This window comes from Portunus trituberculatus, chromosome 41, assembly GCF_017591435.1.
Source record: "Portunus trituberculatus isolate SZX2019 chromosome 41, ASM1759143v1, whole genome shotgun sequence".
NCBI classification, from domain to species: domain Eukaryota; kingdom Metazoa; phylum Arthropoda; class Malacostraca; order Decapoda; family Portunidae; genus Portunus; species Portunus trituberculatus.
In genome coordinates, this window is record NC_059295.1 from 4,692,318 (window position 1) to 4,719,800 (window position 27,483).

The 27,483-nt window shown below is 40.7% G+C and overlaps 1 protein-coding gene across 1 annotated transcript in view; it reads left to right on the top strand.

The window, feature by feature from the left end:
• Positions 1–27,483, top strand: part of LOC123516433 — a 214,205-nt gene that overhangs the window by 180,574 nt on the left and 6,148 nt on the right. Inside the window, exons 22-23 of the mRNA XM_045275710.1 lie at positions 14,318–14,458; positions 27,096–27,293. Of these exons, the coding sequence (XP_045131645.1) occupies positions 14,318–14,458; positions 27,096–27,293 (339 nt within the window). The remainder of the gene's footprint in view (positions 1–14,317; positions 14,459–27,095; positions 27,294–27,483) is intronic.

A 27,483-nucleotide genomic window follows, 5' to 3' on the forward strand; every position in this document is an offset into this window, starting at 1 on the left:
TAAGAATCCTTTCAGTCCATAAAGAAGCCAAGTTGGGTCATGGCAAAAGGAGATAGAAGCTGGAATACCCTCGTGGTGGATATAATCACACCAAGCTTTTGGTGTGCACATGGCTGGCACTTGGGGGCCATTGTGTTTTGAGGGTGAGCGGGCAAGTGGACTTAGTAGATTGTTGGGTTTCAAATGCTACTGGTCCTTGAAGCTTAATACAGCATTGAGGGGCCAGAGGATCTAGGATTTTTTATGTAAAATCCATTTTTATCTACATACCCATAATTATTGATTATTGCTTAAACCCCCATTCTCACAGCGGAGGTTTCACATGAGAGAGTACGTCACGCGCTGCCAGCAGACTTTAAAGTACGCGACATCTACATGATGAACCAAGTAGGAAAGTAGAAACCTGTAGAGCTTAAGTTAAGGAGGGAGAGGAGGGCATGTGAAATCTCCGCCCCAGCAGAGGTAATTTGCCTCGAAAAATTAAAAGTACACTTCAACTGACCTACGGCAAGTCTCATGTACTTTGTTAATTTTACTTCGGCAAGATCACCGAACTGCTGGGCGGAAATTTCCCATGAGGCTTTGAAGACATGTGGATGTCAAGGATAAAGAGGAAAAAGAAATGCCCCACAAGAAACAGACTACAACTATTATTCATGGAGTGAACTTGTACATGAGACAATCATACGAGTGCAGTATAAAAATAACTTACATTGCATCCAAACTTAATCCAAGCTACAAACAACAGTGAAATATGGCATCAGTATATTAAAAGAATGGTAACATATCACATTCTACCTAAGTTAAAATAAATTAACTAAGAACATCAGGGCACTACAACACTTGAGTGCAACGATAACCAAAAAACAAAAGGGCCCCTGCTTATTCTAACACTGCATCCTGAAAAAGGTCAGAAGCAGCCACAATGTTCTTATTATAATATATGACAAAAGTAGACTCCCTAGATCAGCCCGCCTTTGCCATAATGCAAGCAACAGGTACCGCTGCCACCCCGGCTTTCGATGCTGCTGCTGGCTGCACACTACCAGCAGAGAACTTTGAGATGTCTATGCCTGACATGCAAAGCATAGTCCGGACCCAGCGAGCGATAGTATCTTTGGCAACAGATTTATGGGGTTTTATGAAACTGATGCGGAGTCTGGCATCAGTGTACATCTCACCCTTTCTAAGTTCTTTAGTAGCATCAATGTACTTCAGTAAAGTGGTACAGACACATAATTTTGGGCCCTTAGGGTAATGATGGAATGTGACCCTGTTGATGTTAAAATTTGGTCTGGATTGTTTAAGAATGCCCCACCAACTGTACTGAAATGGAGTGTTCACTAATGAGCATGTCTTTGATCAACAATAGTTGTAAGGTTTGAATTCTGGCAGCTTGTGTTAAAGCCATCAACATAATCAATTTTAAAGTTAATTCTTTAAGAGTTAAAGCATGTAAGGGGAACATGGACCTTAATTTCTGTAAGACAGGTTGCACGTCCCATGTGTCAGTGTACCTGGGTTTAGGAGTCCTAAGGTTGAAAACCCCTCTCATGAATCTGACAACCAAGGGGTGATTCCCTGCCCTGCAACCGTTCACCACAATGCCAAGAGAAGACAGGGTACCCCTTGCTGTGTTGAGACACTCATAACCCATACCCCTGTGAAAGGTTTCAGTTAAAAAATATACTATGTTACTTATAGTTGGAGTAGTGAGTTCGACATTCCATCTACCACAAAACTGCAACCACCTCTGGACATGTGGGCGGTATTGCCTCTCAGTGCCTGGTTTCCAGAAAGCAAGTATGATGTTTGCAGCCACCGCCGAAACTCCTCGTTTCTGCAAGTTTCCCCTGATAGAAGGCATGCCATGAGCCTCGTGTTTGACATGATGGGATGTGGGTCTGTCGTGGACGGGTGGGTTATGACATTCCTCCTGCTCATTATCAAACGTGGGTAGTCTATTAACAACTTGAGCAGCATGCCCATCCAAGGATGGGATGGCCACAGGGGAACCACCATCCAGAAGTAACATCTTGACTCAAAAGACTTGCACATCCTTGGCGAATTTTGATTAATCTACGCTCAGGTAATGAAGTAGTCATGAACTTGGTGTTAATAACATTTCCTAGGTATTCAATGCATTGTGTGAGAGTGAGAACAGACTTCTCCACATTGACATGGAACCCCAACCTCTGCAACAATGAAATGGTAGCCTGAATCACCTTAAGGCAACCTGAATAAGATTACTGCAAATAAATGTGTCATCAATAAAGCTGGTGATAGAGTATCCTTCCTTCCTTAGAGTGGCATCAGTTTTGTGCAAAGCCGAGGACCCTCAGAAATGCCATTGGGGAGGCAGGTAAATTGATAGATAACACCCTGCCATGTAAAACATAAAAATCTTTGTTGCTCATCTGCGACTTTAACAGAAAAATAAGCATGCTTGAAATCAACAGATGCCAGAAAATCACCCTTATAGATAAGCCTAATGGCCTGTTCAAAATTTTCCATTTTAAAATGCTTATAGGGTATGTATTTGTTTAGTCTCTCTAAATTAAGGACCAGGCGAAATTCCCCGTTTTTCTTTTCTCTCAAGAAAATGGGTGAGATGACCTGCTGAGTTAGCTTGTGTGTAACTTTGATGACTTTAAGCTGTAAAAGTTTTTTTATTTCATCAAAAATTATCTCTTGTTGCATAGTGTTGAGCCTGTATTCCAAATGACTCAAAAATAAAGGATGAATACCATCAACATCAATATCAAGGTGACAATGTTCAACAATATCCAGTATAACAAGGTCACTGGTAATTTTACACCATTCATGCAGGAAACAGTGCAGCCTTCAAAACATGTACTTGCCTGTAATGTTACTGGGGCTGCCTGCTGCGGCCGCCCCGGCCCTTGGCGTTTTTTGGGTCCGCATCATGTCGAGCAGAAGGCTGTTGTGGAGAAGCCCTGGGGCCAAATCTCTGGCGTTTTTTGGGTCCGCATCATGTCGAGCAGAAGGCTGTTGTGGAGAAGCCCTGGGGCCAAACCTCTGTTGCCCGTAGAGGCGGAAACTGGCATAGAAACCCTTACCGGCAGACTTGTTCCAGTATCCACCAGGGCGTTTATCTGTGAACTTAAAAGGAAAGGCAGGCTTCTTCTGTGAGAACTTCGTCCGAAGTTTTTCAGCTTCCTCGATTTGTCTGGCAGACTGTGACACATCGTCACCAAATAGAAAGCTTGACATAGGCACCTTATCTGAGCACAGATGAGCATATTTATAGTTTATTTCGCATTTCATCACAAAACATCTGACCAAGTTGTTCCTATGATTTGCGTTGCCCAGCAATGCCAATGCACCATTGATCATGCTCACCTCATGTGCCACCTTACCACAACCTGAATAAGATTACTGCAAATCAATGTGTCATCAATAAAGCTGGTGATAGAGTATCCTTCCTTCCTTAGAGTGGCATCAGTTTTGTGAAAAGCCGAGGACCCTCAGAAATGCCATTGATAGATAACACCCTGCCATGTAAAACATAGAAATCTTTGTTGCTCATCTGCGACTTTAACAGAAAAATAAGCATGCTTGAAATCAACAGATGCCAGAAAATCACCCTTATAGATAAGCCTAATGGCCTGTTCAAAATTTTCCATTTTAAAATGCTTATAGGGTATGTATTTGTTTAGTCTCTCTAAATTAAGGACCAGGCGAAATTCCTCGTTTTTCTTTTCTCTCAAGAAAATGGGTGAGATGACCTGCTGAGTTAGCTTGTGTGTAACTTTGATGACTTTAAGCTGTAAAAGTTTTTTTATTTCATCAAAAATTATCTCTTGTTGCAAAGTGTTGAGCCTGTGTTCCAAATGACTCAAAAGGTTGCCACACTTGAATGCAACGACAACCAAAAAACAAAAGGGTCCTTGCTTATTCTAACACTGCATCCTGAAAAAGGTCAGAGGCAGCCACAATGTTCTTATTATAATATTTAGCAAAAGTAGACTCCCTAGATCAGCCCACCTTTGCTTTAATGCAAGCAACAGGTACCGCTGCCACCCCGGCTTTCGATGCTGCTGCTGGCTGCACACTACCAGCAGAGAACTTTGAGACGTCTGTGCCTGACATGCAGAGCATAGTCCGGACCCAACGAGCGATAGTGTCTTTGGCAACAGATTTATGGAGTTTTATGAAACTGATGCAGAGTCTGGCATCAGTGTACATCTCACCCTTTCTAAGTTCTTTAGTCGCATCAATGTACTTCAGTAAAGTGGTACAGACACATAATTTGGGGCCCTTAGGGTAATGATGGAATGTGACCCTGTTGATGTTAAAATTTGGTCTGGATTGTTTAAGAATGCCCCACAACTGTACTGAAATGGAGTGTTCACTAATGAGCATGTCTTTGATCAACAGTAGTTGTAAGGTTAGAATTCTGGCAGCTTGTGTTAAAGCCATCAACATAACCAATTTTAGAGTTAATTCTTTAAGAGTTAAAGCATGTAAGGGGAACATGGCCTTAATTTCTGTAAGACGGGTTGCACGTCCCATGTGTCAGTGTACCTGGGTTTAGGAGTCGTAAGGTTGAAAATCCCTTTCATGAATCTGATATTAATTATTGCTTAAGAACTGAATCCCAAGTATAGGAGGGAGGATGACCTCACCCTTAAACGCAACTTTCACTCCCCAAGACACACACCCTTACAAACCCAAAACTTACAAGGTGGAGGCCATATCCTGAGGTGGATTCAGCACTTGTATCCCATGACAGAGAGACAAAACAAGAGGAGGGAGAGGAGCATAACAACTCTCCCCATAAGAAAGGTCCATTGACCCAGAACGCCACAGAGGACAATACATTGAACCATATTTATAAGGAACCCAAAAAAAAATCACTGAATTACCTTGAGAGCCGACACAACAGGGCCTAGAGAAAAGGTATCCAAATAATGATGAGTAATATCCCTAAGATAAAAAGAAGCTAAATTGGACATACTCTTTCAGGTTCCTGCCCAAAGAACAGCAGGAATACAGGGGATCCTTGCAATTTGACGGGGTTAGGGTGGTTTTTCATTGGTCGAATCAGCGTTAATTCAAATCGTGAAGCAATTTTTCCCATAAGATACTTAAGAATTAGGGGGGATAGGGACCAACCTTCAGCTTAGACCACCCAAACCATCACTATAATCTCTAAAAACACTAAATTAGACTAAATCAGTACTATTAAAGGCTTCATTTATATCCGACTTCTTTTTTATTAAACACATTAAGGTTCTGTACAGTACATTTTTGGAAATAAAAACACTTGCAGTGGTCTCGTACTTGTCCCTGTTCTTCCAAATTGTTGATACTGTTGATCTAGGGACACCCATTTGCACTGCAATGACACTGTGAGCTATACCTGCCTCACACTTTCTTATAAGCTCAAGCTTATCTTTGAAAGGCAGGAAATTGTGCTTCTTAGGGCTGGGGCTGAAGGTATCTTTGCACGGCATGGTCGAAGCAGCATGGAGGCAGGAGGTGGAACAGCAGAGCATGGCCTACCTGGACAACAGCTGGAGCGAGAGAGACACAGAGGAAACGACACACAGCCTGTGGATCGTTTCCTCTGCCAGATTTTCCTAATGAAAAGTAGCAGAAGCACGCTTAAAAAGCAGTGGATTTCACCACAGTATATCCCAATACAAAAAATTACTACCTATTACTTTAACTACTATACTTTGTACTTACCACTATCTGCTCATATTTTTTTTCCATGGGGTTAGGGGGAGGGGAATGGAGTCCTCTCTCATAATGTACCATTTTTTCCATAAGTTTTCTCTGGCTTTTTTTTTTTTTTTTTTTTATCTATAAATTATCTCCATTCTTATCTAAATTTAACCAAAATATTTTTCTTAACTAAACTTAATTATTCTTATTGCCTTAAAGATTTTTCCTTTCACTTCCTGTGCATCACTTTTTTTAAAGATTTGCATTATCTAGTCAGTCATTTTCTTGACGTACGGTGAGGTGAGAGAAGCGAGTTGTCATCAGTTGCCTATTCACCACAAAAAAATAAAAAGCACCATAACTACACCGTTCTTAATGTCACTACTGTTATTATTATTCTTACTTTTATTAATGTTGTTAATATCATCATTATTATTGTTTACATTTAGAAAAATTACAAAAGTAGCCCAATAATGTCATCAAGCAGCCCAAACATATCATGAAATAGCCCAAAATGTCACAAGTAGTGGATTATGAATTTAAGTAGAGCGTACCCTTCAAAAGTAGCCCTATCTGCAACTTTTCGCACAATCTGGCAACACTGCGCACAGGGTAGTGTTGGTTTACACTTCGCTTGGCGGGCTGGGGACGAATTTGGGATGGCGGCAGATTTTGACCAGGTGGGTGGTGCACGAGATATGAATGTCAAATTGGCGAGTCAGTCGGTCGAACCTTGAGGATTGGGTATTAATTAACTGAGTTCGAATTAGCGATAATTCGAACTGCGAACGGTCGAATCACGAAGATCCCCTGTACTCCGAATCTTCTTGAACATGGCACTCGTCGCCACTCCTCTAACTTCATGTGCCTTCACCCGAAACAAGCACATGTCCTCCTCAGAAACATCCTCATGTGCACGCTGGATAACCTGACATATCCAGTGAAAAATAGTATGAGGGTGCACCACACACCAAGGCTCAGGAACAGTTACAAAAAGGCGGGAGCATCTAGGACGACAATCCCTAATCCTACGCAGGTACTCCCTGACAGTTCTGACTGGGCATAAAAGCCGGTCCCCTCTGAGTCGCCAATGTACTTCGTAAGAGCAGGAATGGTTGAATTTTCACTAGAAAATCAGGGGCTAAAGAAAAAGTCATAGAAGATCAACCTTTAGAGTGACAAACTTCCTCTGTAAGTCCATGCAGTTCGCTAACTTGGCAAGCAGATACTAAAGCCAAAAGAAACAAAGAGTTTAGTGCAACGTTCCTCAATGAAGCCAAACGAAGAGGCTCATAAGGGGACTTCATTAACGAATGTAAAACTTAAGACAAATCCCATGCAGGAATGCGTGATGAACGGGGAGGAGCTGACTTGGCAAATCCCCGAAACAGAGCTGACAGATTCAAATTCTTTGAGATATCCAAGCCAGCCTGCCAGAAAATGGGAGTCAAAGCTGAATGATACCCCCTATTGGAGGGCAAGGACAAGTGCTTTGTGTCCCAAAGAAAAATTTAAAAAGTCTGCTAAGTCTATCACAGAGGCTGAGTGAAGAAGTCTTCACTACCCACTCTCCTACCCCAACCTCCATCCACTCTCTCCAGTGACGCTGCAGGCAAGCGCTCACAGGCACTGGAGAGCAAACTGCTTCCCTAGCGAGATCTACCCCGGCCATGGGATCCTCCACTGCAAGAACCCCTGGCCCGAAAGGACCACCCTCTAGCGGAAGGCCTGGGGACAGGAGCTGACGAAGAGGCACTAAGAAACACACCCTTCCTTGTCTGCCCTTTTTATCTTGCTCCCACGGTGCACAGAGACTGAACCCCGAAAAGAAGAGGCCAACCCCCGTACCACAGAAGAGAGTGTGCATTGCTGAGAAGCCAAGTACTTATTGTCCTGCACCCTGGCCACCACAGCTGGGTCAAATAGCACATCAGAAAAGGGAAAAGAAAGAAGCTGGCACTTCTCCCAGTTGGAAAAGGTACAAGGCAACGAATCCACTATAGCCTGCCTCCGTAACATCAGGAGTCTACAAAATCCTGCTCCATGCTAGAAGCAGCACCAGCCCATGTAGCCAAAACCTGGTCTGTCCAAGAGGCAATGTCAGCCATGGAGCCACACACTTTCTCCATTTGCACCAACAGATGGGAGGAGACAGAGACTGCTGGGTTGCCCACCAGCCATAGATCACTCAACTCCTCATTATGCCAGGTTGACATTTACGACGGTACGACATACGACCATAGTTAGATGCGTGAGACCTGCATCTAACCACTAGTCGTACCAAGGTCTAACAAAGGTCTCGCCAAAACTGGTACGACATCGTACGTTGTAACAGTTCACACCAAGTTTTCTAAAATTTTAGAAAACTTGGTGTGACCCCGTGCAATGGTAAGATGTCTCACCATGTCATAACATGAAGTCTTACTAGTCTCACGTATCGTACCACAGGTCTCACGCATCTTGGCAAAAGTCCAACTAGTCTTACCAATTTTGAATTTAGTTAGACTCGTGCGACTTTTGCCAAGACGCGTGAGACCTGTGGTACGACGCGTGAGAACTATGGTACGACGTGTGAGAGTTGTGGTAAGCCTCTGGAATCCTCCCGGTGAAACTCCGCCAGCAGATTGTCATAGTTGCCGAGTGAATTCTCTTCTTAAAAGCCACTGCCGTGTCCACACCGGTCTAGGACGTCTAGGAGGCGCTTGAGGAGGGGGTTCCAGGAGATAATTAATCACTATCACGGCAACAGTTGCAAGCATGACGCCAGCCAGGTAGTTGTTGTAGTCGTCCATCTTCTTGGGAGGTCAGGAGGAATGTGATTTGCAAATTGCAGGGCCCCTCCTTTTATACAGGAGCATGACACACCTCCGACCCCTCTGAGTTCTCTGAAACATTCCAACCAAAGTTGGTGAGGTCTTACTAGTCGTACCATGGTCTAACCATGGTCTCACCAACACATATGACGTCTAACGCAAGTTTTACCAATGTCCTACCAGTCTTACCAGTCTAACCAATGTCATACCATCAAAGTCTCACGCGTCTTACCACAAGTCTTACCAAATTGTACTAAGGTCATACCAAGGTCTTACCATTGTAGCAAAATTCATGCCACTTCTTGGGCTCCAACGGTTTTTCGCACCAAAATCGCACCAATTCCGTGCGACATGAGATCGTACCATGGTCGTAAGTCGTAACGTCGTAAATGTCAACCTTGCTTTAACAGGAGGAGGAGCCAGTGAGGCCCCATCAGCCAGATAAAAAGACTTGGCCCAGCCATACCAGTCCCTAGACAACTGAAAATTGGCTGAGTAAAACTTAGGCTCCTACAGGGACCTGCATTGGGCTTCCTTACAGACAGCTTTACCCATAAGCGACCATGGGAGAGTAAGTGAGGGCTGATGGGACAAAACTGAGCCCTGTGCCCTTTCTACACCCGTAATCTGGGACGAAGGAGCCTCAGGAGAAGGCATGAAGATAGGCCCTCACTTGGCCTATGAGGTGCAAAAAAAGGTGAAACACCTTCTTGATTGGGAGACATGTCCTCCTCATCATTCTCACAGGTTCCGGCTGCAGAAACGGGGTGGCCAACTGGCATGGGAACTGAAAAACTTTGTCCCACCCCACTGCCGCCAGGCACAGGAGCTGGTTGGCCAGCTTCAACAGAAGTCTCCTGAATAAGTGGAAGGCTGCCTGGCACAGACTCACCAGGGTCCACATGGCCCAAACCACTGCAAGGAAAAGGATCAACATTATAAAGTTACTTACAAACATACATTAGTGTACATTATAATGAATTAGTCTTAAATTAAACTGCTTAAATGTTTAACTTCATAATTTTTACTTTCATTAAACCTTTTACTGTACTATGATGCACTCTCGCTTTATTTACTCAAAATGGAAGTTCAAGTCAGGGATCAAACTTGTTATAATTGGTTTGCTTAACGAGAATTCACTTAAATGTTTTTCATAGGAACGTAACCTATTCATTAAGCGGGGTTGCCTGTAGTTTGAGAGGTGAGAAATACTAGCAAAGATGCCTTTAAATGCCTAATTTCATAGAATCTGTTTTAGCAATAGGTGAGATGTGAAGTTTCCCAGTTAAGATTACAGTCAACCCTCGGCTATCGCGACTTCATCTATCGCGTTTTATTGCTATCACGCACCCATGGAAAGCTGCTAAAATTTCATTATCGCGACCTCAGATGCCTGCTATCGCGCGCCCAGCCATGACGTCATGAGGTATCTGAGCGCTCATTGGCCAAAACCGATACCAGAATTTTGGCTGATTCCGATACCGATACCGATACCACCTAATTGGGCAGATACCAATACTACTATCGATACCGATACTACTACTTATAGTGATTACTGCACTGGACACCAGGATGAGTTGGTGGATGGCGATCGTTATCAGATGGGAGGCTTTGTTTTGGGGGATGCTGTAAGTCCTTCTGAGAACGTTTGTGAAATAGGAGCAATTCTAGAAGCTTTTTGGAGCCATTTGCAAAGGTAAATTACTCAGTAATCAATATCTTATATCGAATATATCACTAAGTAGTAAATTCCTTTTAGGTATCTTAAGTATCGGCATAAAATAATCCGATACCGATGCATCGGTACATCTCTAGTAAATACAATGAGCTGATGTAATTATTTTTATGTTATAACCTTGATATGTTTTAATTGGTACCAATGGATTATACAGTAATTTAAAAAGAAGTAAAAATGAGGGATATTAGGAGTAAAATTTGTGGTTACGGTACCAATAACAATTTTCACCATTAGTTGTTCAATTCGCTATCGCTGTTATAGCGCGGCTATTTCGGCCCCAATTGAGCGCGATAGCCGAGGGTTAAGTGTATGAGTAAAGGATAGATCGAGGATATTCAGTGTAGAAGAGAGAGACAGTTCAGTGTCATTGAAGAAGAGGTGATACTTGTCTGGAAGGTTGTGTCGAGTTGATAGATGCAGGTATTGAGGTTTTGAGGCATTGAAAACTACTAAGTTTTCTTTTCCCCAATCAGAAATCTTAGAAAGATTAGAAGTCAGGCATTCTGTGGTGTCCCTGCATGATATGTTGACATTCTGAGGGGTAGGTCGTCTCTGAAAAGATATGGGAAGATTTAGGGTGGTATCATCAGCATAGGAGTGGATAGGGCAAGAAGTTTGGTTAAGAAGATCATTAATGAACAATAGAAAGAGAGTGGGTGACATGACAGAACCCTGAGGAACGTCATTATTAATAGATTTAGGAGAACAATGGCCATCTACCATGTCTGCAATAGAATGGTCCGAAAGGAAACTTTCAGAGAGAACGATAGAAACCGTAGGAGGGCAGTTTTGAAATCAAAGCTTTATGCCAGACTCTATCAAAAGCTTTTGATATGTCTAACATGACAAAAAATTTCACCAAAATCTCTAAAAGACCAAGACTCAGTAAGGAAAGCCAGGAGATCACCAGTAGAGTGACTTTGATGGAAGCCATACTGGCAATCAAAGAGAAGATTGTGAAATGACAGATGTTTAAAATTCTTCCTATTGAGGATAGATTAAAAAACTTTAGAAAAGCAAGAGATTAAAGCTATAGGACGGTAGTTTGAGGGATTAGAACGGTCACCATTTTTAGGAACACACAGAATGTAGGCAAACTTACAGCAAGAAGGAAAGGTAGAAGTCAATAGACATAGTTGAAAGTTTTGCCAGGCCAGTTTTTGAGAACAATAGGAGGAACCGCATCATGTCCATAAGCCTTCCAAGGATTTACGCCAGCGAGGGCATGGAGAACATCATTATAAAGAACTTTAAATGTAGGTATGAAATAGTCAGAGGGAGGAGGAGAGAGGAACAAGCCCAGAATCTTCCAAGTTGGAGTTGTTAGCAAAGGTTTGAGAGAAGACTTCAGCTTTAGAGAGAGAAGAGATGGTAGTGTTGCCATCAGGATGAAATAATGGAGGGAAAGATGAAGAAGCAAAGTTATTCGAAATATTTTTGGCTAGATGTCAGAATACTCAAGGGGAGTTTGAGTTTGAAAGATTTTGACATTTTTTATTTATGGAGTGTTTGGCAAGTTGAAGAACAGACTTGGCATGATTCCGAGCAGAGATATGAAGTGCATGAGATTCAGGTGGTGGAAGGCTCAAGTACCTTTTGTGGGCAACCTCTTTATCATGTATAGCACAAGATCAGACTGTGTTAAACCAAGGTTTAGAAGGTTTAGGTTGAGAAAAAAAATGAGGAATGTACACCTCCGTGCCAGACAATATCACCTCTGTTATGCGTTCAGCACACAGAGATGGGTCTCTGACATGGAAGCAGTAGTCATTCCAGGGAAAATCAACATAATACCTCCTTAGGGCCCCTCCAATTGGCAGAGGCAAAATGCCAGAGGCACCTCCACTTTTGGGGATCCCGAGGAGGAATTAGAGAAATAAGACAAAATACAGAAATGAGATTGTGGTTGTAGGAGCCCAACGAAGAAGATATGGTAACAGCATAAGCAGAAGGATTAGAGGTAAGGAAAAAATCAAGAACATTGGGCATATCTCCAAAACAGTCAGGAATACAAGTAGGACTTTGCACCATTTGCTCTAGGTCACGGAGGATAGCAAAGTTGAAGGCAAGTTCACCAGGATGGTCAGTGTAGGGAAAGGAAAGCCAAAGCTGGTGGTGAACATTGAAATCTCCAAGAATGGAAATCTCTGCAAAAGGGTAGAGGAACAGAATGTGCTCCACTTTGGAAGTTAAATAGTCAAAGAATTTACTATAGTCAGAAAAGTTAGGGGAGAGATAGACAACACAGACAAATTTAGTTAGAGAGTGACTATTGAGTCAAAGCCAGATTGTGGAAAAATCAGAAGATTCAAGAGTTTGGGCATGAGAGCAAGTTAAGTCGTTGCACACATAGATGCAACATCCAGCTTTAGCATGAAGATGATGATAGAGAAAGTAGGAGGGAAGAGAGAAGGGGCTACTGTTAGTAGCCTAAGACATCTGTGTTTCAGTGATGAAAAGAAGATGAGGTTTAGTAGAGGAGAGGTGGTGTTCTACAGATTGAAAATTGGATCTAAGACCACTAATGTTGCAGAAGTTAGTGAGGAAGAAGTTGAGGGAGGTATCAAAATATTTTGGGTCATCACTGACAGAGGAGTCCGACCGGGGACATTTCTGGTCCCCTCCCCAGAAGGGGACTCCGAATTGCACCTTATGCAGTTGTGCTATAGAGTATTGCCCTGCTGCAAAATTGCGATATGCCCATCCTCACAGCCAAGGCAGTAATCTGCAATATAAACAAGTAATTCTTGGAGAGAGAGTGATCAGGCTGTGTTGTTTAGATAATTTTTACAACTGCATTGATGGAACAATTTGGTTATTATGTCATCTACTAGAAGAAAACCTAGTCCACGTACTAAATTGCCGTCAGTCAAAAGAAGAAATAAATATAATTGTAGACCTTCAAAGACCAGTAAATAAAGACAAAATCAATTGAATGTAGTCATATGTGTATTCATCTGCATGACTGCTCAGGAACTATGGATTCATGGGTGAAAAAAAACTGCCATACTGGTCCGAGAAAATTGGTGAGATGTGAACCTACATGTGGAAATCTGCCCTATCCCACACTCACCACCTTATCCACTAGGCCACCACATCCCTTAAACAGATGTGATGGTACAACTGCCATCACATCTATTTCTAAAGCTGAACTCTTCTCTTAATCCTTTGCTAACAACTCCACCTTGGATGATTCTGTGCTTGTCCCTCCCTCTCCTCCTCCCTCTGACTATTTCATGTCTACAATTAAAATTCTTCATAATGATGTTTTCCATGCCTTCGCTGGCCTAAAACCTCGAAAGGCTTGTAGACATGATGGGGGTCCCTCCTATTGTTCTCAAAATCTATGCTTCCATGCTTACTCCTTGCCTGGTGAAACTCTTTCAACTATATTTATTGACTTCTACTTTTCCTTCATGCTGGAAGTTTGGCTACATTCAGCCTGTTCCTAAAAAAGGTGACCGTTCTAATCCCTCAAACTATCGACCTATAGCTTTGATTTCTTGGTTATCTAAAGTTTTTAATGTATCCGGAATAGGAAGATTCTCAAACATGTTACTTCACAATCTTCTCTTTGATTAGCAGTATTGCTTCCATCAAGGTTGCTCTACTGATGATCCTCTGGCTTTTCCTTACTGAGTCTTGGTCATGCTCTTTCTTTTGCTATCTTTTATTGCTATTTTCATGCTAACTGCTCTACTCATTTTGCTAACTGCATGCCTCCCATCCTCCTGTGGCCTTGCTACACAAGAGTTTCTTCTTCCTCTCATCCCTATTTTGTCCAACTCTAATACAAGAGCTAATCGGTACTCTCAATCATTCATACCTTTCTGCCTGCTTCTGTATTTACAACCACGTGTCTGGACACTCAACTACCAGGTATTTTTTAGAGTATTAAATCAAATTTTTTCATTCAAATGTTGAAAAGCTCGACTATTAAGATGTTTGAGTATTGAGTCTCCACTGTATTTGAATAGTAGCTTTCTTTGGTTTCTCTAGACATTGCAAACTTATCATTATTTAATATCAAAGCATCACAGTCTTTAATTTTTTGTTTGTGATATATCTGCAGATACGGGGCATGGGCCTGTCTCTGCTTGGCTTTCTACTCCCTGTGCTGCTAATGATGCAGCTTCTTGCAGCTTCTGCTCCAAGGGAATTTTTAAGAAATATGATTGGAGAAGATATGGCAGAAGCTTTTGTGTCATTTATGGTATGTAACACTTTATTAATTTTACTGTTCATCTAATTTATAGAAAGATATACTAAATAGTACTTGATTGTTTGTTTATGAAGTTTTAAAAATCTCAACATATCATGAAATCTGTTACTTTTAGGTTGAATTATTAGGTTTTGAGGTGGCTCTCAATAAAAAGATATGTCTACTTCAATTTTAAATTGAGAACTTGTAAAAAAGGAAACTGGTTAACACATCCACATTATTTTATACACTAAGTTTTGCAAGAACTCAGAAGTTACTAAATATTTCCATAATAAGCGTTGTTCTCTTTTGTCCCAGTGAACAAAGTGCTTTTTTTTTTTTTTTTTTTTTTTTTTTTCAAAATTCTCTTCTCTCTCTCTCTCTCTCTCTCTCTCTCTCTCTCTCTCTCTCTCTCTCTCTCTCTCTCTCTCTCTCTCTGTGTGTGTGTGTGTGTGTATATATATATATATATATATATATATATATATATATATATATATATATATATATATATATATATATATATATATATATGTGTGTGTGTATTTACCTAATTGTAACATACGGGAAAGGAGCTACGCTCATACTGTCCCGTCTCCATATCTACTAATGTCCAACTTTTTCTTAAAATCATGAACATTCCTTGTGTTGACCACTTCCACATCCAAACTATTCCATGCTTCCACACTTCTATGAGGGAAGCTATATATTTTCACATCTCTCCTATAAGTAGCCATCTTTAGTTTTTTTCCATGCCCTCTCGACACTCTTTCATTCCACATACACATCTTCCCTGTCCATTTTTTCCATGCCCATTCATCACTCTGTATATCACTATCAGGTCTCCCCTCTCTCTTCTGTTTTCCAGGGTCGGAAGTTGCATCCTGTTCAGTCTGTCCTCATAAGTCAAATCTTTCAAGTCAGTCACCATTTTTGTCGCAGCCCTCTGTACTTTTTCTAATTTTCTTATGTGTTTCTTCAAGTTCGGAGCCCACTGTATTGTTGCATATTCAAGCCTCGGTCTTATCATTGCAGTGATTATTTTCTTCATTATTTCCTCATCTAAATATACGAACGCCACTCTTATGTTCCTCAATAAGTTCAATACTTCTCCAATTATTTTGTTTATATGTCTCTCTGGCGATAGGTCATTGGTAATTGTCACCCCGAGATCCTTTTCTTCATTACTGGTTTTTATGTCTTCATTTCCTATCTTGTACATACCCCTGGTTCTTCTTTCACTCTTGCCAAACTGTAATTTCTTGCATTTTGTCGTGTTGAACTCCATTTGCCATGTACAGCTCCATTTCCATATTCTGTCCAAGTCTTCCTGAAGTAATTTGCAATCTTTGGCACATCTCACTTTCCTTAACAATTTTGCATTGTCTGCAAATAGGCTCACATAACTGGACACCCCATCCACCATGTCATTTATATAGACCGCAAACATTACTGGTGCCAACACCGATCCCTGTGGGACTCCACTCTCCACCAAGCCCCACTCTGATGGTCTGTCCTTAATTATTGTTCTCATTTCTCTTTCCACCAAAAAATCTTCCATCCATTTTAGCAAACTGCCAATGTGTGTGTGTGTATTTACCTAATATTTGTCACAGTTGTCTGTGACTACTGACAGCATCCCCTTTTCTGTTCCCTCCTACTTGCTCTATCCTCATTTTCAATCCAAAGCTGGATGTTGCGCATACGTGCGTAACGACACCACTTGCTCTCGTGCCCACAATCTTGAATCTTCAGAATTTTCTACCATCTGGCTAAGACTTCAATGTCACTCTCTAACTAAATTCATCTGTGCTGTATACCTCTCACCTAATTCCTCTGACTATGTAAAATTCTTTGACTATTTGACTTCCAAGGTGGAGCACATCTTATCTCACTTTCCTTTTGCTGAGATCTCCATTTTAGGGATTTCAATGTTCACCACCAGCTTTGGCTTTCATCTTCTTTCACTGACCAACCTGGTGAACAAACCTTCAACTTTGCTATCCTTCATGACCTAGAGCAGCTAGTGAAGTTCCCTACCCGTATTCCTGACCGCCTTGGAGACACGCCCAACATTCTTGATCTTTTCCTAACCTCCAACCCTTCTGCTTACTCTGTTAAACTTTCCTCTCCGTTGGGCTCCTCCGACCACAATCTAATTTCCGTTACCAGTTCTATCACTCCAGTGCAGCCTCAGGACCCGCCTAAGCGGAGGTGCTTCTGGCATTTTAACTCTGCTAAGTGGGAGGAACTAAGGCAGTACTATTCTGATTTCCTTGGGATGATTATTGTTTTCATGTCAGAGATCCTTCTCTTTGTGCCGAGCGCATAACAGAGGTGATTATCTCTGGCATGGAGCTATACATTCCTCATACTTTCTCTAACCCTAAAGCTAAAAAGCCTTGGTTTAACTCTGCTTGTTCTCGTGCTGTCAATGATAGAGAGGCGGCTCACAAACGGTTCCGTAGCCATCCAACTGCTGAAACTCATGCCCTATATATTTCTGCCCGTAATCATGCCAAATCTATTCTCCAACTTACTAAAACTCTTTCATCAATAGAAAATGTCAAAGTCTTTCCAATTCTAACTCCTCTCGAGATTTCTGGCATCTAGCCAATAATATCTCTAACAACTTTACTTCTTCGTCTTTCCTCCTTTACTTCATCCAGATGGCTCTACAGCTGTCTCTTCTTTTCTAAAGCTGAACTCTTCGCTCAAACCTTTGCTACCAACTCAACTTTGGATGATTCTGGGCATATTCCTCCTACTCCTCCACCCTCTGACTACTTCATCCCTAAAATTAAAATTCTTTATAAAGACGTTTTCCTGGCCCTCTCTGGCCTTGATTCTCGGAAGGCTTACGGTCCGGATGGAGTCCCTCCTGTTGTTCTCAAAACTGTGCTTCCGAACTCGCTCACTGCCTGGTCAAACTCTTTCATCTGTGTCTCTACTTCTATTTATCCTTCTTGCTGGAAGTTTGCTCACATTCAACCTGTCCCTAAAAAGGTGACCACTCCAATCCTTCTAACTACCGCCCTATAGCTTTGATTTCCTGCCTTTCTAAAGCCTTTGAGTCTATCCTTAATAGGAAGATAATGAGGCATCTATCAGCTCACAACCTTCTCTCTGATTGCCAGTATGGTTTCCGTAAAGGCAGATCTACTGGTGATCTTCTTACTTTCCTAACTGAATCTTGGTCATCCTCTTTAGGGACTTGGTGAAACCTTTGCTGTCGGCCTTGACATATCGAAAGCCTTCGATAGAGTCTGGCACAAATCTTTAATTTCTAAACTACCCTCCTACGGATTCTATCCTTCTCTCTGTACCTTCATCTCCAGTTTCCTTTCCGATCGTTCTATTGCTGCTGTAGTAGACGGTCACTGTTCTTCCCTAAAACTATCAACAGTGGTGTTCCACAGGGTTCTGTCCTATCACCCACTCTCTTTCTATTATTCATCAATGATCTCCTAAATCTGACTCAATGCCCTATCCACTCCTATGCTGATGATACCACCCTGCATTATTCAACAGCGTTCAACAGACGCCCAACCCAACAACAATTAAATGACTCAAGGCGAGATGCTATGGGACGCCTAACTTCTGATCTTTCACTTGTTTCTGATTGGGGCAGAGAAAACCTGGTTTTGTTCAATGCCTCAAAACTCAATTTCTACAACTATCTACTCGACATAACCTTCCAGACAACTATCCTCTCTTCTTCAATAACACTCAACTTCCCTCTCCTCTACATTAAACACACTCGGTCTATCCTTCACTAAAAATCTAAACTGGAAATTTCACATCTCTACTCTTGCTAAATCAGCTTCCAAGAAGTTAGGTGTCCTATGGCGTCTTCGTCCATTTTCTCTCCTCCCAGCTGCTTGCTCTGTACAAGGGCCTTATCCGCCCGTGTATGGAGTATGGCTCTCATGTCTGGGGATCCACACACAGCTTTACTAAACAAGGTGGAATCTAAAGCTTTTCGTCTTATCAACTCTTCTCCTCTAACTGACTGTCTTGATTCTTTAAGTCACCGCCGCAATGTTGCATCTTTATCTGTCTTCTACCGCTGTTTTCATGCTGTCTGCTCTTCTGAACTTGCTAACTGCATGCCTTCCCCTCCTGCGGCCTCGCTGCACAAGACTCTCTACTTCTTCTCATCCCTATTCTGTCCATCTTCCTAATGCAAGAGTTAACCAGTATCTTCACTCCTTCATTCCCTACACTGGTAAACTCTGGAACTCTCTACCTGTGTCTGTATTTCCACCTGCCTATGACTTAAACTCTTTCAAAAGAGGAGTGTCAAGACACCTCGTACGTTAACTGGACCCTCCTTTTAGATTTTTTTGTTTTTTCTCTTTCTACTTTCCTCTTAACAGGGCCTGGCAACCAGCGGATTTTTTTTTCCAACACTTTGTTTGCCCTTGGCCAGTGCCCTTGTAATGTAAAAAAAAAAAAAAAAAAAAATTTACCTATTTGTGTATTACAGGGCCCGAGCTAAGCTCTCTGTGTCCTGTCTCCTTGTCCATTCCTGTCATATCTCTCTTTCATCTGATTGACACACACCGCGTCAACGACATGACTGCTCAGTTTATTCCACTTATCAATGCTACGATGTTGGAAACTGTATTTTCTCACGTCATTTAGACAGATGTCCTTTATTAGCTTTTTTCCATGTCCTCGGAGATAATTACTTGTGGTCACCTTTATCAACTCTCTATCCAGTATGTCAATCTTGTTCACCAATTTATACATAGTTATCATGTCTCCTCTTGTTCTTCTCTCTTTTAATGTGGTCAGCCCCAGCTTCCTCAGTCTTTCCTCATAGTCTAACTCCCTGAGTCCTGGTACCATCCTTGTTGCCAGCCTTTGTACCCTTTCTACCTTCTTCACATTTTTCTTCATATGTGACCAGACACATGCTGCATATTCTAGCTGGGGTCTTATTAAGGTACATAATATCTTCTTCATCATTCCTTCATCTAGGTAGTGGAATGCAAGGCCAATATTCTGAAGCATGTTGTATGTTTTCCAAAAAATCTTGTTAATGTGTTTCTCCGGTGACAAAGTGTTTTGCACGGTTACTCCTAAGTCTTTCTCCTCATTGGTCTCTTTAATTTTCTCATCACCTAATCTGTAATCCCTGTTTGGTCTGTATCTACTTCTTTCCATTTTCATAACATGGGTCTTGTCTATATTAAATTCCATCTGCCACTCCTTACTCCACTCATATATTTTATCAAGATCTTCCTGTAACTTGTTACAATCTTCCACATTCTTTACTCTCCTCATAATTTTAGTATCGCCCGCAAACATGTTCATATAACTGTCAATTCCTACTGGCATATCATTAACATAAATCAAAAACATGATGGGACCCAGCACAGACCCTTGTGGAACTCCACTGGTTACCTTTTTCCACTCGGACTTCCTTCCTCTCACCATTGTTCTCATTTTTCTTCCCATTGAGTAATTTTCCATCCATTTTGCTAGTTTATCATTTACTCCTCCAATCATCTTTAGTTTCCACATCAGTCTATTGTGTGGTACTTTATCAAAGGCCTTTCTCAAGTCCAGGTAGATAGCATCCACCCATCCCTCTCTATGTTGTAGTATGTCAGTCACTCTTGAATAAAAACATAATAAATTGGATACGCACGATCTTCCTTTTCTGAAACCAAACTGCCTTTCACTCAGAATGTTTTCACTTTCTAGATACTCACTCCACTTAGCTTTAATTACTTCTTCACATACCTTGCACAATATACTAGTTAACGATTCTGGTCTATAATTTAGCGGTTCCATTCTACTACCAGTCTTATATATAGGCACAATGTCAGCTCTTTTCCACTCTTTCGGGACTAATCCTGTTTGTATGGAGGTTTCCACAATATCAAATACAGGGTTCAACAATTGATCCTTACATTCATTTAGCAACCTCCCAGATATGCCATCAGGCATATAATTTTCCTTACATCTCCCTTAGTAACCATGATGTCCTGCATTTGCTTTATTTCCGTAGGCCTTCCTCCCATAAAATGCTCCTCCTTTGTAAACACTTTGCAAAAGTTGTTGTTCAAAATTTCAGCTATATCTCCAGCATCTTCATATACTTCTTCCCCGTTTTTTACCTTTTCTATTGCCTCCCTTTTATTTAGTTTTCCATTTATGAATTTGTAAAACATTTTTGGGTCACTATCACAGTTTTCCACCACCCTCTGTTCATATTCCTTCTGTGCTATTCTCCTTATTTCAACATATCTATTCCTTGCTGTTTTGTAGACTTCTCTTCTCTCTCTGCATAATGCCTTTATTTTTCTCTTCCTGCTTTTTTACTATCTCCCTAAACGACCTTTGTACCTCCTGATGTTCATGGTTCACTTCTTTCATCCTGGTATCAATTAGATTAAGGCATTCCTCCTTCCTCAAGTCTCCTTCGGATATTTTCATCTTCATTTCCATGAGTTTAGCCTTCATCTCTTCACATTGTTTCCTTAGTTGGTTTTCTTTCTCCAACTCTACTTTTTTCTACAATAGCTCTTTATTCGCTAACGTTAACAAATAGATCTCTTTTTTGAACGAATCATTCTCGGCTAGAACTCTATCCAGTTTTTCTTCTATGGACAAAATGTTTAGGAACTTACTTTCCAGTGCCTGGATTCTTGTATCCATATCTAATTTCTCCAGTCCTTTTGGCGTAGTTATAAAACCTTCAAAGTCTCTGGCTTGTCTAGACGCCATGTTTGTTATCGTCAGCTGATTACGGCCAAAACAATCACAGCCCACACTCTCCTCTCAGGGACCACTCTCCATTTACCTCACTTTCAACACTAAGCGACAGTAGGACATTAACAGGACACTAACTTAGAGTTACCCGGGCCGTGTAACACCATAGGTATTTTCCTTCTTCCCGTCCGCAGTCGGAGACGAGCCGTCGTATCTCAGCGACGGTAACGGTGTGTGTGTGTGTGTGTGTGTAATTCGCTACAGTCGTCTACTGGTCACCCATCCAGCTTTTCCCATTACGGAGTAAGCTCAGAGCTCATAGACTGATCTTGGGGTAGGACTGAGACCACAACACACTCCACATACTGAGAAAGCGAGGCCACAATCCCTCCAGTTACATCCTGTACCTACTTGCTGCTAGGTGAACAGACCCTACACATTAACCCCTTCAATACGGTGACGCCTATGTAGGCGTCATGAAGCCCCAGTAGCAAATACGGTGACGCCCTCGTGGCGTCATATTTCTTTTCTGAGCTTTCTTCAGTTCAGTTGTCCCGTATAGTGTGTTGGATACCAACTACACACGCCGTATGCTGTCTTTGAAATTCTAGTGCTCCTCCCACCATCCTTGTCTCTACCAATCACTAAAGATAAGCTACATGTCCCGCCTTGTGTCTAAAATTCAATGGCATAGACTGTTCCCATCTCTCTCTCTCTCTCTCTCTCTCTCTCTCTCTCTCTCTCTCTCTCTCTCTCTCTCTCTCTCTCTCTCTCTCTCTCTTCCCCATCTCCTTTCCTCTCCTCATCTCCTTTCCTCCATCCCCTCTCCTCTCAAAGATAAGTTACATCGTCCCGCCTTGTAACATTCTCTCACACACACACACACAAAACATTTTCTATCTCTCTCTCTCTCTCTCTCTCTCCTCCCTTGTTTCCGTCTCCTTCCTCCTCCCTCTTCCTCTCGAAGATAAGCTACATGCTTCCGCTTGTGTCTAAAATATTAGCAAATCTCTCTCTCTCTCTCTCTCTCTCTCTCTCTCTCTCTCTCTCTCTCTCTCTCTCTCTCTCTCTCTCTCTCTCTCTCTCTCTCTCTTCTTCATTTCTTCATTTGTCTCCTTCCCTCTCTCCCTCTTCCTCTCGAAGATAAGCTACATCGTCCGCTTGTGTCTAAAATATTAGCAAATGTCACTCTCTCTCTCTCTCTCTCTCTCTCTCTCTCTCTCTCTCTCTCTCTCTCTCTCTCTCTCTCTCTCTCTCTCTCTCTCTCTCTCTCTCTCTCTCTCTCTCTAAGAGAGAAGTGTCCACTTTCCTCTTGGCGATATAGTGACTAAAAAATAGCAGCATAATACACAAAGACAACAAGTATGACAAGCTTGCAAGAGTTTCCCTCCGGCACTACCACCCGTATATCATACAGGCGGGCTTTTTTGACATCCGGCGCGAAGGGGTTAAGAGGCTTGCCCATTTACCTCGCTGCGGCCAGGACTCGAACCCAGGCCTTCTCAGTTGTACGCTGAGCATGCTAACCACTATACTACGCAGTGTGTGTGTGTGTGTATTTACCTAGTTGTATTGTACAGGGTTCGAGCGGGGCTCATAGTGTCCTGTCTGCATATCTCCATTTATCTAGTTTTTCTTTAAAGTTATGCACACTATGTGGTGTGACAATTCCATTATCCAATGCATTTCATTTTTCCACTGTTCTGTGTGGAAAACTGTATTTTCCAATATCCTTCACACACTGCCTCATCCTGATCTTTTCATGTCCTCTTGTCCTTTCATCTTCTGTAATCAGCACCAAGTCTTCTTTCTCTATCTTTTCAATATCATTTATTATCTTATACATTGTTATTAGGTCCTCGTGTTCTCTTCTATCTTGTAAGGTTGGCAGTCCCATTTCTTTCAGTCGTTCTTCATATGTGAGGTCCTTTAATTCTAGCACCATCTTTGTAGCAATCTTCTGTATCCTTTCCAATTTTCTTATATCCTTTTTAGAGCTCAGAGACCATACCACTGCTGCATATTTCAGCCTTGGGTGTATCATGCTTGTGATGATTTTTTTCATCATATCTTTATCCATGTAATGAAATGCCACTCTTATATTAGTTAACATCTTATATGATAGTCCAAATATCTTGCTTATGTGTTTATCAGGGCTCAGATTTTCTTGTATGATCACTCCAAGATCTTTTTCCTCTTTAGTCTTCATTATTTGCTCCTCTCCCATCAAATAGTTCCATACTGGTCTTCTCTTACTCTTTCCTAGTTCCATTATGTGGCATTTCTTGGCATTTAACTCCAATTTCCACTCCTTGCTCCATTCATAGATCTTGTTTAAATCTTCCTGCAACAGCAGACAGTCCTCTCTGGTTATGATAACTCTTAGCAGGTTTGCATCATCAGCAAATAAATTTACATAACTGTTAATCCCAATGTGAATGTCTTTCACATAAAGTTGAAACATAATGGGGGCACTCCACTAGTCATTTTACCCCAGGATGAGTATGTATCTCTGATCACAGTTCTCATTTCCCTATCCTTCAAATCAAATAATCTCTTGTCCATTCGAGCAAGGTTCCACACAGTCCTATGTACTCTAGTTTCCAAAGAAATCTTCTGTGCAGGACTTTATCAAAAGCCTTTTTAATGTCCAGGTATACTGTGTCTATCCATCCATCTCTGTTTTCAAGTCCTGCAATAACTCTCGAGTAGAAACTTAATAAGTTTGATACACATGACCGCCCTGTCCTGAACCCAAATTGTCTGTTCGATATGACTTGCTCCTCTTCTAGAAATCTAACCCATTTTCTTTGATAATTATTTCACATAACTTCCCCGACACTTGTAAGTGACACTGGTCTGTAGTTTAGTGGTTCAGTTGCCTTTCCTCCTTTAAATATTGGTATTACGTTGGCTCTCTTCCCTTTTAGTGGAACTTTCCCTTCATTTATTGAACTTTTAATTATTTCCCAAATTGGATCCAGTAATTACTCTTTACATTCTTTTAACAGCCAGCCTGATACACCATCTGGCCCCATTGCTTTTCTGACTTCGAACTTATCCAGTAATCTTTCAATATCCTCTTTGTGCACTGCAATCTCTTGTAATCCTTGGCCATCCAATGTCCTATTAAGTTCTGTGAAATCATCTTCTGCAGTGAATACTGTTTAGAACCTCTCATTCATTGTTTCACACATTTCCTTTTCTGTTTAGTATGTCTTCCCTTATTTAATTATTTTTTCAATTGTTTCCTTATTCTTTGTTTTGCCGTTTATAAACTTGTAGAAAAGTTTGGGTTCATCCTTGCTTTTATTCACTACATCTTTCTCAAAGTTTCTTTCTTCCTTTCTCCTTACTCTAATATATTCATTTCTGGCATCTTTGTACTGCCGTCTATTATAGTCATTTCCCTGTTTTGTGAGTTTCTTCCATGCTTTATCTTTTGCCTTTTTAGCTTGTATACATCTAGCATTGTACCAAGCATGTATTTTTTTCTTAACTCTGTAAACTGGTACAAATTTTTTTACTCCTTCATTATATTTTTGTAAGAATATTTCATATTTCCCTTGTACTGTCTTTTTGTACATAATATTACTCCACTCAATATCAGCAAAATAGATCCTTAATTTTTGAAAATCTGCTCTTGCATAATTTAATCTCTCTCCTTTATAGTCATCTCTGTGACTTATCTCACCCTCCTCCTGCATTTGCATCTCTAATGTCACATGATCACTTCTCCCCATTGGACTAAGTTATTGTATGATTGGAGGGGGCTCTGGTTTCTTTATGAAAACAAGGTCAAGCAAAGATGGTTGTTCTTCCCCCCCTGTACCTTGTTGACTCCTCCACCCACTGGTCCATTGTATTCTCACTCCACAGCCCATCATTATCCATTACTTTCATCTCTCTCCAGTTTACTTCTTTACAGTTAAAGTGTCCAACTAAAAGTATTTTTCTATCTCTTCTTATCATGTTATCTAGGCACTTTATCACCTCTCTTTGCATATCTTTATGTTCTTCTGTTCCCCATGTATTAGTCTTTGGTGGAACATATGTAACTATAATTTTTCTCTTCTTTAATATCTGTTTTGATTGTTACTCCCATTACTTCCACTTTGTCCTCACCATATTGCACATCCTCCACACTTATATTATCACAAACCAATATTAGCACTCCTCCTCCCCCTTTATCCTTCCTGTCTCTCCTCCAGGTATTATATCCCTCCTCTTTAAAGTTGACATAGATCCCTTCTCTTAGTTTTGTCTCAATGATGCACATTACATCCAGCTTTTTCTCTTTCAAATAATTCCTAACTTCCAATATGCTTGATAACAACCCATCTATATTAGTATGTCACTCTTAATTTCTTGCCTTCTCTATGACCTCCTCTTTCTTCCTTACGTACCACTTCTTTAGTTTCATATCCAGAATCCTCCAGTAAAAATTCTTTTTCTCTATCTGTCCTTTTCTCGTTTTTTTTTCCTTAGCTTCACTTCTTAGCACTTTCTCCTTTTCCTTCTCCTCTAAGTTCATATCTCTTTTTATCCATGCATCCTTGTGTTCAATATCATCGGCCAGCTTCCCTCTCCTAGCCCTAATTTCCTCTACAGCCACTTGTAATCTCATTCTAACCTTCATTGGTCTCCTACCCCCCTTCACTGTATCTTCCTAGCCTGATCACTTCCTCCACCTCCGGGTCTAGTTCTTGTGTGCTGTCGTGTACTTGTGAGTGCATGGGTGCATGCACTCAACAACTTTTGCTGCCTTCCTCCCATTCTTACGCTTCCCAGTGGCCAACTGAAATTTCTGCTTCATTTACTGATCTGAAAGATAAATATACCTCATATTAATACCATTCTAAAAGAATGTATTGTGTACCATAACGATAATAGTAACTTATTAGTGCCTCAGCCAGCGTCTGAACCACCTGACAGGATTCCCAGCCATCCTCTCAGCTCCCCAGTACCCTGTCACTTACCAATAACTATTTTAGGATATAATTATAATTGTTATAATCAGCATTATTATTATTATTTATTTATTTATTTTTTTATTATTATTATCATTGCTATTAATAGATTATGTTGTTGATGTAGATTTGATTGTGGCCTAACCATAAACTAGTACCTTCAGTACCATGCTATCTATTATTTACGTTGTATTTTATCAAATAAAGAGGCCATTTTTTTCATGATAAAGTGGAATTTTATACTTAATCATGTAAGATACTTAGGTTTCAATAATAAACTGTAAAAATGAAAGGGTGATAACTGAACCATTAAAAAGAGGATTCACTATACTTGTGTGCAGAGCAAATGAGTGTGTATTCAGGATATTATAAAAGCAAAACAGTCAATTGTATAGTAGAATTAGAGTAGTAAAAAACCGAATATTGTGAAACTGAAACATTGAATAATAGTGAATCGTACGTAATGTACAAAACTCCTACACTGACATATCATGTTCTAATATGCACACTGTCTTTCATGTTCCTTGCATTTACTGTTGTGAAATGCAGAAATAAAATTTTAAGACTTAAAACATAGCTTATCAAAGTTTTTATTTTTATATCTAATGATTTGTCCTAATCTGATTAGCTCTGGGTAATAGAAATTTTTAAGACATTGTTTTAAAGTAGACATAGTTTGTTTTATATCTAATAATAGTTGACCTTATTATTGTAACATAGTACACTTGTTCAATATATGAGACTAAGAAGAGGGAATTGCTGAACCATAACTCTTTGAATCTTTAACTTTACTTTGTACAAGAAGATGAAATTTATATTGAATTGTGAATACTTATAGATAGAGAGGGAAACAAATCATGTGATAATGAATTTACTCTTGTAATAAAATAATAAATACTCGTGATTATAATGATAACAATCTTTTAAATTGTGTTCTTTATTGCTCTCGTCAGGCACCAACTACAGCTTTCTGGGAGATGGTTGATGAAGAAAACCAACTTGTTATTTTGACTTGTGTGTTGGTATCATCAGGCTTATGTCTCATCTTATCTCGTTATTTCAACCAGTCTAAGCCAACTCTTCAGCGTCGCTCCAAAAAGGCATTACTCTGGAAACAAGAATATGTCAACACTCATGTCAGACCTGAAAAGGTAAGTTTCTGTTTTTCAAATAAGAAAATAATGTTCTCTTCTAGTGCTTACAACTTTGTCCCTGAGCATATGAATCATTGTAAATCATCTTACAGCCTAATTGTGTTAACATGAAAGTGTGTATTTTAAGCTTCGTAATTTTACTTAACTTGGACTGAAGTTGATATCATTAGATTTTTATGCCCATAGA